This window comes from Felis catus, chromosome B4 (genome assembly GCF_018350175.1).
Source record: "Felis catus isolate Fca126 chromosome B4, F.catus_Fca126_mat1.0, whole genome shotgun sequence".
Lineage (NCBI taxonomy): Eukaryota > Metazoa > Chordata > Mammalia > Carnivora > Felidae > Felis > Felis catus.
Genome location: NC_058374.1, coordinates 74061398 through 74077695, shown reverse-complemented (window position 1 = coordinate 74077695; position 16298 = coordinate 74061398). Strand labels below are relative to the sequence as shown.

General features: G+C 43.1%; 1 protein-coding gene across 1 annotated transcript; it reads left to right on the top strand.

Moving 5' to 3' along the window:
- Nucleotides 1–295: 295 nt before the first annotated feature.
- Nucleotides 296–3356, top strand: AMIGO2 (adhesion molecule with Ig like domain 2). The gene is made up of 2 exons (XM_003988590.5): nt 296–438; nt 816–3356. Exon 2 carries the CDS (start codon nt 878–880, stop codon nt 2441–2443), a length of 1566 nt encoding a protein of 521 aa, XP_003988639.1. The 5' UTR covers nt 296–438; nt 816–877; the 3' UTR covers nt 2444–3356.
- The last annotated feature ends 12942 nt before the right edge of the window (nt 3357–16298 follow it).

Below are 16298 nucleotides of genomic sequence, written 5' to 3'. Positions count from 1 at the left end.
GGGGATAAAACCCTGGCGGCGGCGCGCGGGAACCCTCGGTCCCGCTGGCTCCGGAGCGCGGGGAGGCGGGGCCGGGGCCGATCCGCTGCCGGCGCCCCCGCCCCTCGGACCCGGCTCCCGGAGTGGGGCTCCCCGCGCGCGGACACACGACGGCCAGGGCGCCGAGGCGGTACCTTTAGCCGAGCGATGAAGAGAGCCCGGGAGACCCGACCGCAGCCGGCCGAGACGTTTCCTGCGCCCCGGGTGGCTGCCGCCGCCGCCGCCGCCGCCGCGTGAAACTCCCCAAAGTTGAGAGCCAGCGAGAGGCTGCCGCCCGCCGGGAGCAGGAGGGAAAGGAACTCGGAAGATGCAGGAGTGACGGACAGAGACAGACTCACGGACCAGCAGACACCACCGTTCGGCGGCCTAGCCCCAGAGCCAGTGAGGCTTTTCGGCTCTGTGAGTTGTTTTCTGGATGTTGCTCTGCTTCCTATGTATTTCCGTTCAGTTGTTTGTAGGATGCGTTTGTGTATTTTTGTGTCTGTCGGAGGGAGTTTAAAAAACGACGCAGGATGCACGTTAACAAAAATCCCGAATTTCTGATGCTGAGACGGTTGTGTTGACAGATTGTAACTGTAAATGTCTGTGAGCAGGGGTAATAACCCAGGGGGGGAAATTGCATTTCACGGTAAAAAGGCATCAGAGGCTCCCCAGCGTGAAACAAGCCTGCATTTCAAAAGTTACTGGGGAGAAAGCAAGGTATGACTCTGAAGGGTTAACTGGTGGTAGTTAACTTTGCTTTCTTGCCCCCCTTTCGAATATTGATTGTTTACCAGGTTCACTGGTGGGAAGCTGAGTTGGCGGAAAGACGCCAGGAAGAGACTTGGAGGCGACCATAATGTCTGTACGTTTACACACACTGCCCACCCCGCCTGGAGTTGTCAGACCGGGTTGCAGGGAGCTGCTGTGTTTGTTGGTGATCACGGTGACTGTGAGCCGCGGCGCCTCCGGGGTGTGCCCCACCGCTTGCATCTGTGCCACTGACATCGTGAGCTGCACCAACAAAAACCTGTCCAAGGTGCCTGGCAACCTGTTCAGACTGATGAAGAGACTGGATCTGAGTTACAACAGGATCGGGCTTCTGGATTCCGAGTGGATTCCCGTATCCTTTGTTAAGCTGAACACTCTAATAATTCGTCATAACAACATCACCAGCATTTCCACGGGCAGTTTTTCCACAACTCCAAATTTGAAGTGTCTTGACTTATCGTCCAATAGGCTGAAGACCGTGAAAAGTGCAGTGTTCCAGGAGTTGAAGGTTCTGGAGGTGCTCCTGCTGTACAACAATCACATCTCCTATCTCGACCCTTCTGCTTTTGGAGGGCTCTCCCAGTTGCAAAAACTCTACTTAAGTGGAAACTTTCTGACGCAGTTTCCCGTGGATTTGTATGTTGGGAGGTTCAAGCTGGCAGAACTGATGTTTCTAGATGTTTCTTATAACCAAATCCCCTCCCTGCCAATGCACCATATTAATTTAGTGCCAGGAAAACAGCTGAGAGGCATCTATCTTCATGGCAACCCATTTGTCTGTGACTGTTCCCTTTATTCATTGCTCATCTTTTGGTATCGTAGGCACTTTAGCTCAGTGATGGATTTTAAGAATGACTATACCTGCCGCCTGTGGTCTGACTCTAGGCACTCCCACCAGGTGCTTCTGCTCCAGGATAGCTTTATGAATTGCTCGGACAGTATCATCAACGGCTCCTTCCGTGCACTTGGCTTTATTCATGACGCTCAAGTCGGGGAAAGGCTGATCGTCCCCTGTGACAGCAAGACTGGTAATGCAAATACTGATTTCATTTGGGTTGGTCCAGATAACAGACTGCTGGAGCCGGATAAAGATCTGGAAAACTTTCACGTGTTTCGCAATGGAAGTCTGGTTATAGAAAGTCCTCGTTTTGAGGACGCTGGAGTGTATTCCTGTATTGCGATGAACAGGCAACGCCTGTTAAATGAGACTGTGGATGTCACAATAAACGTGAGCAACTTCACCGTGAACAGATCCCATGCCCATGAGGCGTTTAACACAGCTTTTACCACTCTCGCAGCCTGCGTGGCCAGTATCGTGTTGGTACTTTTGTATCTCTATCTGACGCCCTGTCCCTGCAAGTGTAAAAGCAAGAGACAAAAAAACGTTCTCAACCAAAGCAATGCCCATTCGTCTATCCTCAATCCTGGTCCTGCTAGTGATGCCCCCGCTGATGAACGGAAGGCAGGTGCCGGTAAAAGAGTGGTGTTTTTGGAACCCTTGAAGGATACTGCAGCAGGGCAGAATGGGAAAGTCAGGCTCTTTCCCAGTGAGACGGTTATAGCTGAGGGCATCCTAAAGTCCGCGAGGGTGAAATCCGACTCAGATTCAGTCAATTCTGTGTTTTCAGACACACCCTTTGTGGCATCCACTTAATTTTGTGCCTGTATCTGTATGGTATAGTAATTTAACTCTCCATACTTAACTTTCTGCGCAGTCTGCAAAATAAACAGCAGGACCGAAATGGTGTCGTTTTGCGTTTTGAAATGCAACCCAGTGGTCTCTTTAACTGGTTAAGAGGAAATGTGGTAACGCACTTTTTGGTTCCTCAATGTGGCAGAGAAAGGTGGGGTTGTTTTCCAAAGTGTAAGTTCTAGATGACAATAGCTTGGTCTCTAGCACCACTGATCATTTCAGAGCTGGTGTGGAGGTGACATTGTCTTTTTATTCAGGATTCTTGCCCGAAAAAATAAATGGCAGTGAATTAGTGTTCCTTAAGAAGAGACTTTACTAGCTTATTTAGGACCAAAGTTATTTTAAAGACAAGCATCCGTGTCCTATTTCATTTTTAAAAGCTGTAGAAGGAAGAACAGTACTTATAAAACACAAAGTAAGGTTAGATTAGGGAATAACTCAGCTAATTTCATACTTGAGACCACGGTGAACAGACGACACTGATAAAATGTGCCGGATAATGCCACATCCCATATGGTGTTAGATAAATAGTGCAATAAAGGTACATTTGTTTGACTGTCTTCTTTCCATTCTGTGCATTCCTTATCCTTGAACAAAAGACGTTATTGAAAGTTGAAAGTCATCATTCGTTGTTGCCATAAATATGTAGGCGTCAATGCCAAAATGTCTGAGTAACTTCTTAAGCCTTTGTCCTAGCTGACTGGTATTTGTTTATATGCTCGTGTATATGTAAATCAAATTATATGAACTATTAAATAGATTCTCCTGTATTGTGCGCTGAACATTTGAATTAATGTAAATACATGTATTGTGTGAGTTGACGTTCTGTTTTATTGGGCTACGTAAAAACATAAATCTAAGATGTTCTATGTGATTACGCTGTTCTACTTTGTCTCGAGCACCCTCTCTAGCAGATATCTCTCCACATTTTTTGGAGTTACGGTATACGTTTATTTTGTCAAAGGGGGAGAAAGTCTCTAAAGTGTTCTACCCAATTTATACCTTCCATATGACATTTTACTCTGATACCATTATGCACTTCAGTCGGGTTTAGAAGACCAGCTCCAATTTTACGACACAGTGAGGGCCTAGGTGACCTCGTCCTTGTTTCCATGTCTGCTGTAAGGTGACCGAGTGTACTCGTTCTCTACCCAGGTTTCCTCAGCGGTAACATGAAGGTTTCAGACAAGGTGATGTTTTAGGTTCCTTCTCACACTGAAGGGATGATTTCTGGGTGTCCTTAGCTCCATCACAGACTTGTACTGGCTCTCAGAAACTATCCTACACGGTGATGAAACACAGGAGTGGGATTAGGACAGACTAGCATAGCGCTGCATAGCCCAAAGGCACATTTTAGACCATCAAGCCCAGCTCTTTCCCTTCCTCAGAGATAAGTGAAGCCCAGAGAAGATTGTGGGTTATCTAAGACCACGCAGTGAATTAGTGACCAGGATGGAAACAGCGCTCGGGTACAGGATTCTTCCTGGCGAAGAATGCTTACTTTTAGCAGTAGGCATGGAGAATGAGCCAAAGAACGAGACAAAAGAGCGGTCAGAAAATGGCAAAGGAGAGTCAGGGCTGCGTGGTCCCCGGGACTAAGAGAGAAGAGAGTTTTTAAAAGGTGGAAATGGGCAACAGTGACAAAAACACAAAGAAGGAGTTGAGGAGGGAAGACTGACTTTGGCAATGGGGGTTTTGGGGAAACCGTGTGCATTTGGTGACAGCTCTGTATGTGCCAAGCCAGGCATCCAGTGGCAGACACGGGTCAGGGATTTGAGGAGGGAGTGAGTGGCCGGGATTTGGACCCCAGGGAATAGATACAGAGCCGCTACTCAACAGTGTTGAAAATTCTTTGTTGCGTGATGTGAAAAAACTTAACCATCTCTGCCTTTAAAAACACAGACCTCACCAGTTAGATAAGATCGCTTTAGACCCAAAGATGTTACTGGCAAACGTTTTATTCCTGTTCTTGCCATTTAAGTAATTAGGAAGAATACTGTGATTTGTATGGCCTTTGAAGTCCTCATTCTTTCTTCCTTCATACTTGGAGAAACTCACTCAAAGATGCTGTGATTTGTTCAGCTTCACGGTCTGGACACAAGGAAAAACTCTTGAGCCACTGATGCTTTGCAGCAATGGGTGGGGCTGCCTCTAGGGGCCGTGATCCCCGTGACTTTGAGAGTGCCAAAGAACAGGGCCAGACGCTGGCAGGGAAGTTACAGAGAGGGTCTCTGAATTGCACCCTTTCTGGACAGGATCCCTACAGACCTTGATCCCTCAAAACCCTTGATCCTAGGAAACATGTGTTGCATTTGGCAGGAGGACACGGGCGGTGCTTGGAGTGGGGCGTTTGTGGAGCCCGATCTTGGTTGGTCCTAACACACTTCAGGTAAAAGAGAGGCTGAGCTGAGACCAAAACTAACACACGTACGATCAAAATGAAAACAAACAAAAATCCTGAATACTGAAAAGCAAAGCTGTATTTTGAACAAAAGTAGGGTGGCATGGTGATGACGAAGCAGGTTGCTGAATGTTATGATGTGGAATTCTAAGTTCTTAGGTATAACTGTTTTTTTTTTTTTTTTTTTCTGGTAGCAGCCTGATCACATGTATTTTAAATATAGGAACAGAACTAATTTGTACCTTAGGTTTGTCCCACTCAAAATTTTATATAATTTTCCTTCCAAGTAATAATCTGGATTATGTAACTAGGTTATTCTTTTAAGATACTTAGTATTTTTTATTACACAGTTTTGAGAGAAATGGATATGCATTGGAGAAATCAAGCAGAGACCAAAGATAAATTTTCCTGGGCTTAGAGTATTTTTTCACTATAATTAGATGATACTAGTTTTATGGCAAATGGACCCTATAGGTAATCATGAGTTACATTTCTTAACTATACTTTTTCTTAAGGTTTATAATCTGAGGGGCGCCTGGGTGGCGCAGTCGGTTAAGCGTCCGACTTCAGCCAGGTCACGATCTCGTGGTCCGTGAGTTCGAGCACCGCGTCAGGCTCTGTCTGGGCTGATGGCTCGGAGCCTGGAGCCTGTTTCCTATTCTGTGTCTCCCTCTCTCTCTGCCCCTCCCCCATTCATGCTCTGTCTCTCTCTGTCCCAAAAATAAATAAAAACGTTGAAAAAAAAAATGTAGAAAGGTTTATAATCTGAAAGAATGGCCTAAAACATTTTCTTATTTATAATCAACTTCTACATTAACTTTCACTGTCTGGCCTGAAGAGATGTAAATATACTTACTTTTGGCTTTTTAAAAATTATTCATCTTGAGAGTGAGACAGAGAGAAAGAGAAGCAGAGAGAGGGAGAGAGATAATCCCAAGTAGGCTCCATGCTGTCAGCTCTGAGCCCAACTCGGGGCTCGATCTCACAAACCATGAGATCATGACCTGAGCTGCAATCGAGCCAGATGTTTAACCGACTGAGACACCTAAGTGCCCCTATTTTTGGCTTTAGTTGCTTGACTTATATGCCCAGAAGAAAAACAGCTTTTCATTTTTCCAAATAAACATTTTTCTAAAATGTTCATCACAAGGGATATAGGTAAAACTTACTGGGGTGGAAACAAAGAGAGACAGGAAGATACATTGTCAGTCCAAATTCCAAAGAGATATCTGATTTGGGGTTACCCTGCTCGGTACTGTTAAAACAGGATACAGCCTAAACATCCTCACACATCGTTCGCTTTTCCTTGGCCATAAATGCTGCTTGATCATTGCCCACTTTTCTGGTGTCCTCTAGTGTTTACCAGCTGATCTAGTAATAGGTCTGACACCAGGCTTCTCGATAGAATCATAAGGGAAAGGTAGATAAACAAGGGTTTCCAGCAGCTACACACTCCCTCTCCACACTCCCCAACCAGAGATTCTGCCTGCAAAGGTTTGGGGTAAGGCCCATGCATTGTACTTAAAAAAAGTTTTTTCATTTCAATTTTCAATTTCATTTTCCATTCTGATTCTCCCTATTTTGATGAAATATATTCTAAACTGGGATCACGGCAAATGTTGTGGTTAGGACTCTGTGAGAATACACTATTATTACTCGCTAATGGATTTGTTACTAAAAAGAATTGTAGTGCTCTCTTAAAAAAATTCTAATGTAGGGGCACCTGGGTGGCTCAGTTGGTTAAGCGTCCAACTTCAGCTCAGGTCATGATCTCACAGTTCATGGATTCAAGCTCCCGCATCAGATCTGTGCTGACAACTCAGAGCCTGGAGCCTGCTTCAGATTCTGTCTCTCCCTCTCTCTCTCTGCCCCTTCCCTGCTCGTACTCTCTCCCTCTCAAAAATAAATAAAATATTAAAAATATTCTAATGTGTTGGAGAAATGAAGGAGTTGATTCTCTGATACTAAATGCACTCTAAATTGTTGGTTGTAATTATGATTTATATTTTTCTAGATTACAAAATATAGAATAATTACTTTGAGATGACTAAATCTCTGATTCTCTCACTTTAAAAATATTTTTTATTTTTAAACAGATTTGAACAGATCTGGTGGATAACAATAAACTTACAAGCTTTCAGATCTGATTATATCATAGTAAAGTGAAGCCATATTCCAAGGATGTTGGAGTATAGATTTCATCTGCAGAAAACCAAACTCCTTTGTTTTTCCAATATAATAGAATAATAGGTTTTTTTTAGGTTATTTATTTATTTTGAGAGAGAGTGTGTACATGAGCAGGAGAGGAGCAGAGAGAGAATCCCAAGCAGGCTCTGCACAGTTAGTGCAAGGAGCCCAATGCAGGGCTCAAACCCATGAACTGGGAGATCATGACCTGAGCCAATATCAAAAGTCAGATGCTCAGCTGACTGAGCCACCCAGGTACCCCGAATAATAGTTTTTAAAGAAAATATTAAGGTTCCTTTCACTGGGGGCTTCTTGGGTAGTTTAGTCTGCTGAGCACCTGACTCTTGATTTAGACTCAGGTCATAATCCCAGGGTCATGGGATTGAGCCCCGTGACATGCTGAGCATGAAGCTTGCTTGAGATTCTCTCTTTCTCTCCCTCTGCCTCTCCCCCCCTAAATTAAAAATAAAAGTTTTCTTTCATGGTTCTCTTATGACCCTCTGCCCAAGAGCCAGTCCCCAAAGCCCTGTTTTTTATTTATTAAAAAATTGTTTATTTATGTATTATTTTTATTTATTATAAAAATAAGGAAGTTAGTGTGGATAGATGATTAGTTTGCCCTTGCAAGCATTATTGCATAGTAATATATTAAAAAGTAGAACTAAAAACTCATGTAATAATCTCTTGAATAATTTAGAGGACTCTGTAAAGGACCATGTTTCTTGTGGATAGATTCCAGGGAGGGGAGCCCTTCAATAGTGAGGACCAGAGCAAACAGAGTGTGGAAACACAGGCCCTTTGTAAATTATAAAATGTGATATATACAGTATTTATACTGGGTTTAATTTTTTAAATACCTACTAAGTGCCAGACATACTGTGAGGGGTGATGGTTATTATCATTCCCTATCACAGAAGCCCGGAAAAAATGGGCAAGATTCCACCCCATTACAGACAGGAAAAAGAAGCTCAAAAGGATAAATGATTTTCCCAGATAACTTGACTAATCAGCCTTTTTTTTTTTTAATATTTATTTATTTTTGAGAGACAGAGACAGAGACAGGGGCAAGTGGGAGAGGGGCAGAGAGAGAGGAAGACACAGAATTTGAAGCAGGCTCCAGGCTCTGAGCTGTCAGCACAGAGCCTGATGCAGGGCTCGGACTCATGAACCGTGAGCTAGTCAGCCATTTTTACCATGAGAGTCATTTAAAAGATAACTCTGCACAACAGTCCTGTAGGTGTTCTACCAATAGAGCTACTTTGTAAAGCATGGGTCATAGGTAAACTTTCCATAAATGTAATAGTGAATGGATTAGTGCCCAAAGTCAATCTGGAAGAAGAGGAATTCAAGGGCAGAAGATCATAAATCCTTTAGACATAATGAAGGTAGAAAAGTTTTTTTCCCCCTGCAAAACACAATGTGTCACAAGTAGCAAAATTGGAAATCTATTTAAGATACAGGTTTAATAGACAAGGCTTCCTCTGGTCTACTGACTCTTTTCAGTCTGGTTGTCCTTCACACATGAAATTGCTTCATATGTAAAAAAGAAAAATATCCATTTTATCATTATAAATGACATATTTAAGATATTTACATGAATAAATGATTCAATTCAATTTTTTAAATTAAAAATGACCCAAATTTACAAAGTAAATAGTCCAATTGGAGAGGATATCTGGGAGTTTGTTTTAAATTTCTAGAAGAGTGGTAGGGACAATTCAAAGCCAGGGATACTTTTCCAACTAATTTTAAAATTAGGTTAAGTGTCTGACTTCAGCTCAGGTTATGATCTCATAGTCTGTGAGTTCGAGCCCCGCATCAGGCTCTGGGCTGACAGCTTGGAGCCTGGAGCCTCCTTCAGATTCTGTGTTTCCCTCTCTCTCTGCCCCTCTTCTGCTCATGCCCTCTCTCTCTCTCTCTCTCTCAACAACAAATAAAAATATTCAAAAAAAATTTTTTAATTAGATTTCTCAAAATAATTTTTGAAATTATTTCACAAGACAGCCTCAGTAGCTTATCTGATTAAACATCCATATTAGGTAATATGTCAGCAGAGCATCAAATATATTCTCAGAGAATTTTGTAGTGTCTGTATCTTAGTGTCATCGAATCAAGTATAATGGGATTAAGGGTCAAACCCTTGTTGACGATTGGCCAGTTACTGCCAAGAAAAGACAATTGAGCATCGCTAGATATTATGGAGACCATAAATGTTGTGTAATAACTACTCTCTCCCCTTATAGGAGATTACAGTACAACTGAGAGAAGAAACATTATTAAACTAATTCAAGGGTAAGAGCTGATGGGGCGCCTGGTTGGCTCAGTTGAGCATCTGACTTTTGATTTCAGCTCAGGTCATGATCCCAGGCTGGAACTGAGCCCTGAGTCGGGTTCCCACGCGTGGAGCCTGCTTAGGACGCTCTCAGGATTCTTGCTGTCTCTCCCTCTGCCCCTGTCCCCTCCTTGCACGATCTCTCTCTCTCTCTCTCTCTCTCTGTAAAATTAAAAAAAAAAAAAAGTAAGAGTTGATTTGTCTACTGGAGACTATTCTGTCAAATAAGAGGTGAGAAAAGGAAGATAATTGGCAGAGACCTTGCTTTGGCCAACTGGACTAATGCAGCCGGGCATGAAGACTAGAAAACTATACCATAGATACCCCAACCTTGTGCTGGAAGAGACCCTTACCTTCAAAAAGCCCGTATGGTAAGGAGGTGGTGCAAGCTAGCCAATAGCACTCTAAAGTGAATGTCAGTGAATACATATAAATAGATCCTGCCAATCTATTATCATTTTAAACCAAATCCAGAGGAGAAAGAGACCTCAACGTTTCACACTGGTTCTCTCTCTACACTTGCAGCTCCACACCTTGCCCCCACCACAGTTAGGATGAACATATCCCAGCCCCGACATGAGGAATGAAAATAATAGCAACAACGAAAATAGTAAAAATAGTAACCTTTTTACATGTAAGCTCCGTGCTTAGGGCTCATTCTTGTGAGGAAGGTATTATTTTTATGTCCATTTTACAGGTGGAGAACGGAGGCTTAGGAACGGTTGGTGATTTGCCTAAAGAACATATAGTAAAGAAGTCAGGATTTAAATCTAGTTTTGTGTGGATCCATCCAGAACCCAGGCTCTTAATGTCTACACTGTACTACTGTCTACACTATACCACGACTATATTGCTGCTCCCAAGTTTTGAAAAGAGACAGAAATATGGTTTCATCACGAGGCAAGTGTGCTGATATAGAAATGCCCAAAGACAGGAAGGTCAGGGCAAGTTTCCCAGAAAAAGTAATGGCTGAGTGGGGGCTTCAAGGAGGTCTGTATGTTTAGAGAAATCCAGTTTGTTTCTCACAGCTGGACATGTGGACCTGATGGAAGGTGAGACTGTGAATGTACCCCGGTCCCTGGGGATTCGACTAAAGCAGTTGTCGGAAACAAGCACACCGGTGCCCTGGGAACTGCCTTCAAACGGGACCCTTCAGCAGCTGGATCTGAGGCTTTAGGTTGGGGTCCAGTATGAACCCGCCTCATTTCACATTCCACTCTGCACTGAAAATGTAGTCCTTTTTCATAGGTCTTCAAGGAGAAAACATACTAAATTGGCTCATGTAAATGCTTATGGCATGTTTTGCTAGGTGAAAAAGAGGTAGAAATATTAGCTTCTTTTGTGTAACAATGTAGGCTTAACACGGTAATGATGAAATAATCCTACTTAATTCAGTTATCACTCTATAGACCAAGGAATGTCTTAGAGCTAATGTTTATCCAAGCCTCCCTGTAATTAAATTTATACTGCTAGCCTAGATATTGATTTGACTAAGCTGGTTTTGTAAGAGTGAATGATTTGGGTGGGAAGAGACAGAAAGATGTGATTTTCAAGCGGGGCCGGGGAAGAACCCACATCAGACCGGCCTGCAGAATTAAATTACAACAATTCAGGCTGCTCTTTGAGCATCTGTGTGCATTTTTGCCCCAACTCTGCCTGGTTAAATACTTCTCGAAAGCATTCATGCTTGAGTGAATCTTTCTTAAAGTCTAGATTGTATAGAGCTATTGCGCTAAGTTTTTTTGATTTTTTTTTTCAACTGTATTCCTTTTCCGAAGAAAAGCATCTTGCCTGAGGAGGAAACATAATGAAAGACCTGTGATGTGAAAGTCTAAAAGAAGTTGTTTACTTTTTTATTTGTTCCCCGTTTTTAAAATATTCATACTTAATTACAACCTTAGGGAAGCCTTCAGCTCTCAGTCTGACCTACTTCAAATCAGTGGAAAACAACAAATATCTCCCCTCTGCAACCATTTATAATAACCTTGACTTTTTCCTAAAACCCAGAGGAAATGTAGTTCTTGACTCTGGGCCAAGTTTGTCGGGAGCTATCGATATTAATAAATCTTATTCACATAAGGATTCACTTGAAAATCACATCACTAATTATTATATATAATTTGTAATAAGGACCTTAAAATGACCTTCATTAGTTACATAGAATATAGTGATTTGATTGACAAATATGCTGTTACTTTTTTTTTTTTTTTTTTTTTTTGGTCTTGTTTAACTGGTTAACATTAAGCATCTTAGGAATCTGGCAGGGGATTTGAAAATGAAATCCTATGCAGCCTCGCACGGGGTCTGAGATTTTCCTGAAGAAGTAGACGCAGGCATTGCTCTTTAGGGACTTTTCTACATCTAATGACGAGGGGGCTGACTGACTCCCCTGCTATTTGTCATATCAGATATTCTCAAATTCTGCTTAAGTTTTAAGTACAGCACACTCGGGGAGACAGGAGAGTCATCTACCGATGGCACACATCCCATACATCTCTTGGATCTTGGCGGTTGCCAGGATTCCTGCCAGGCAGTGAAGCCTCTTCCCACAGGGTCTAAAGATTTAGAGGCGATGGAGGCAGAGGCATTTACAGGAGGTTTCTCCTGACTACGTCTTCATCTCCTCTACTTATTTCTGGAAAATGCTTGGAACATGTGTTTATTATTGCTATCAACCACTTTAAAGCTATGCAGCTATACACACTGGCCCTTTAGTCCCACGCCACGCTCTCTCTCTTGAAGGCATTGTTGACCCTGGGCAAGAGCCAGGCACTGAGCACTTTACTATCTATGGACATTCCCATGCAACGTGTTTATATTTGATCTAGAAATGCCTTCGGGGTTGTTGCATAAACGTGGTTCTTCCCGTGGTCTTTCTCATTTCCATCAAATGGCAACCCCGTCCTTCCAATTGCTCAGGCCCAAAACACTGGTGTCATCTTTGACTTTTCTCTTGCCGTCACCCTCTAGCTAATCTGTTGGAAAATTCTCTTGGCTCTACCTTCAAACGATATCTGGAGTCTGACCTCTTCTTACAACTTCCACCCCAGCCCCATCCCAGCCACTGGATTTATTGCAATGGGGCTGGCTGGTCTCCTTGTTCCACACTTGCCGTCCCAGCGTCTATTCTTAGAACTGCAGCCACCGTGACTTCTCTGAAGAGTAGGCCAGTTCATGGCCTTTCTGCTCAGAACCTTAGCACTTGCTGTCTCAACCCCTGATTACTCCCTGGAGGCACATGTGGAGATATCAAAAATCACTCCCAGGCCTGGCTCCATCCCTGGACATTTGGGTTCACTTGATTTTTACAGTTCCACAGGTAATTCTAAAATGTAGCCACGGCTGAGTCCTTCCAGGGGGTCTGCAGGCCCTTACCACCCCAAGAGTTCTCGGACCTCATTTCCCATGTCTCTGTCCCATGCTCTGCTCTGGCCCCACTGGCCTCTGCATACACCAGGCACGCTCCTTCCTTGTGCTTCTGCCCCCTCTGTCTGGAATGCTCTGCCCTATTCCTGCCTGACTGGCTTTGCCCCTTTCAGGTCTTTGCTCAAATGTCGTCTCAGTGAGGCCTCTGACCAGGCTATTTGACTCTGAATTCCCCACCCCACCCCAACCCAGCCTCCCTATTCCCTTTCCTGTTTTATTTTTCTCCAACGCCTTCATCAGCATCTGACAGCCTGTATATTTTACTTACTATGTGAGTTCCATGAGGGCAGGAATTTTTATGAGTTTTTTTGGTGTTGTGTTCCCAGTGCCAAGAACAGAACAAATAAATATTTGCAAATAAATATTCCCCCAATGAACAAAGCGGGCCTAGGAAGGGGCTGTAAGGCTGCCCGCTGCAAGGAGCTCAGGGGTGGCCATGACAGTTACTACTGTTGACAACATGATCGTTTCCATGTGGTACATTTTCTACTTTGTCCCAGTTTCTGATGCTCTTCTTCATCTCCCAAAAGAGCACAAGAGGGGTTTTGCCATATTCGGTGATGAATAAACTATCAAAATACAGATTAGTACCCATTTTGCATATATTTCCCACTTGTTTAAGGCACCCCATTTGGTATTTATGAAAAGATGTCATGCTGAGTACATGAGAAGCAGGAAGCCAGTGTCTGTCTCCTCTCAGCATCTGCTAACAGAGTGACGCCAATTAACGTGTGTCAAGGGCCTGAAAGGACTCAGATTGGGCTTGATGGCACCAGGCAGTAGGCCTGACACAAATTTAAGAAGCTGTCTCCTACCTTTGGAGCAGGATTTTTTGGAATCCAGTTCTGCCATGAGGAATTCTGACTGCTTTAGTGAATAAACAGCAGAGATGTTGTGTGTGCCCGGTGATAGTGAGTGCAGTGAAAGATGACCTTTCTGGAGGTCATGTGGTCTGGCAGACCAATGAACTGCCCTCCTTGTCAACATGTGGAAACTTCCAGCAACTTCCATGGCAATGTGTTTTCTGAATTAGCTCCTGGTATGATGAGAAAGCTACATTACCACAAGGAAAACCAGGCAAAAGAAGAGACCTGAAGGAGGTGGGGTGCAATAACATGAGTGTTGGCCACTCAGAATATCCACCTACTCTAAGTGAGGGTCAAGTATGTGATAGTGGATTGTGAACTGTGGAATGCAAGACGATAATTGTCAAAGTTGGCAGCCAGTCCAATTTTAGTGGCTCGTAGGTGGTCACCACTGCTGAGTGGCCCTCTCTCCTCCATCAACGTTTCCAAGAACAGCTATGCTCTCCTTCACCTAAGCCCCTCTTTCCGTTCCACTGAAAGTCCATATATTATTAAACCCAAGAGAACAGGGGTCAACACACTGCTTTTGGTAGGTCACTCCTCCTGCCATATTATGTTCTATATTGTAAAAAACTTTTTGTTTTTTCTGGTCTATGCCACTGTCACCTCATCAACCTAGATGACCCTTCTGGCTATTCCAATAACATCTACAAATAAGAAGAGACAATGGAAAATGAATAGCTAACATTTCTTGAGCACTCACCATGTGCCAGCCGCTGTTTTAAGTGCTTGCCATGAGCCAACCCACATAATCCTTAGAAGAGCCTCTGGGTCAGGCATTACTGAGAGAAGCCACGTGACCTGTGAGCAAACTGAAGCACAGGGAGATTTAGAAGTTTGCCCAAGGTCACTCAGCTGGTCAATGACAGAGCCAGGAATCACACACATTTCACTTATCTAGACACCATGCTGAAGTAAATACTCCTGCTCTATTTTACGTAGGAGAAAACTGCAAGAAATTACTCACCTAAGGGCCATGTGATTGTTAAGCAGTAGCAAGATCAGAACCCAAGTTTATCTGGTTTTCAAAGCCCTGGTTGTGCTTTAATTGGCTTTTTGGGGAAACCCCACTTTTTTTTTATTCATTGTTAATATTCTAAATTTGGTATTACCATAAATCTTGCTGGAAGCAAAATCCTATAATTTTTAGCTTCATTTTTTAAAAACAGCCAATCATCAAAACCTGAGCAGCAGCATGTTAGAGTCGCAGAGAATTACTGCTGTGGGCACCATAAGTGTGGTCTGTGTACTTCGCAGTGCCGGGTTCTTGCTGACATAATTGCACGGAGGTATGACATCCCTTTGAGGTATGCATCAATAGACCCATTTTCAAATGGGGAAACTTGCCTGAGGTTACGTATCATAGCTAGTAGGTAGCTGAGATGGGATGCGATTCTATGTCCCTTGACTCTGAAGTCTGTGCTTGACCTACAGTCCTCTCTCTACCAGTGGTCAGCGCAAAGGTCATGTGCTGCCCGATACCTAGCCAACTTAGGGATGCCATTTTCTCCCCTTTGTAATAGAAAAATTAAGAATGCTTGTCATCGCATTGGGAAACCTTTGAGTGTGTGCTCAAGGACCAGATCCCCACCTGAGCTGGTCTGAGCCCATCTACAACAGGCAGCAGACTGGTTCTCTGGTCCCAGCCAGGCATCTCAGGAAGAGATGCTGTTACTGGCCATTAGGAAGATGCTTTAAGATCGAAGATATTCATCATAAATGTAACATTTCTGTTGGAAAGATAATTCTGAGAGCATAGCTTACACATAGCGGGCCCCGTAGCATCTTGATAGCTGTGCCAAAAAGTAGATATCAAAGCCATTTGGCCCACACGCTCTTCTTCATGCTCATAGATGTATTGTGATTATTTGTTCATCATTGTAAATATTCACATTCAATTCATTTTCTGGCAACTTTCAGAAAGTATTTACTGACAGCTGGATAAAATTAACTGAACGTGTCCAATAAAAACATTGCTGAAAATAGGAACGGCATTATCATTTTGACAACAAGTGTAGAATTTGTGTTCATGTTTCTAGTCTTATGTTTGGTTTTGTCTCAAGGGGAAAAAAATCCCACTGAATTCAGCTCCAAATATGAAGTAAGTTCTTTGTAATTTTCTCTCTTCCTTTCTAAGTTTTGCCTTCCTTCCTTCCTCTCTTTCCCCTATTTGTGTGTGTGTATCTCTCTGTTTTTTCTATTTGTTTGTTTGTTTATTTATAATTTTTTTTAATGTTTATTTTTGAGAGAGAGCGACAGAGTGTAAGGCAGAGAGAGAGGAAGGCTCAGAATTTGAAGCAAGCCCCAGGCTCTGAGCTGTCAGTACAGAGCCCCACGTGCGGCTCAAACTCATGAACCGCAAGATCATGACCTGAGCCAAAGTCAGACGCTTAACTGACTGAGTCACCCAGGCGCCCCTCTTTCTCTTTATTTTTTATTAAATCACTACTAATTTCATAATAATTTTAGTTTTAGTCTAGAAAAGATTTTTTACTACCCTCCTAGACTCATACATTCTCTAGAATCTCACAGTTGGAAGTCTGCTAGTATATGCCATTTATAGTCTGAAAACACATTATGTTTTATCAATTCAGGGCAATTTCT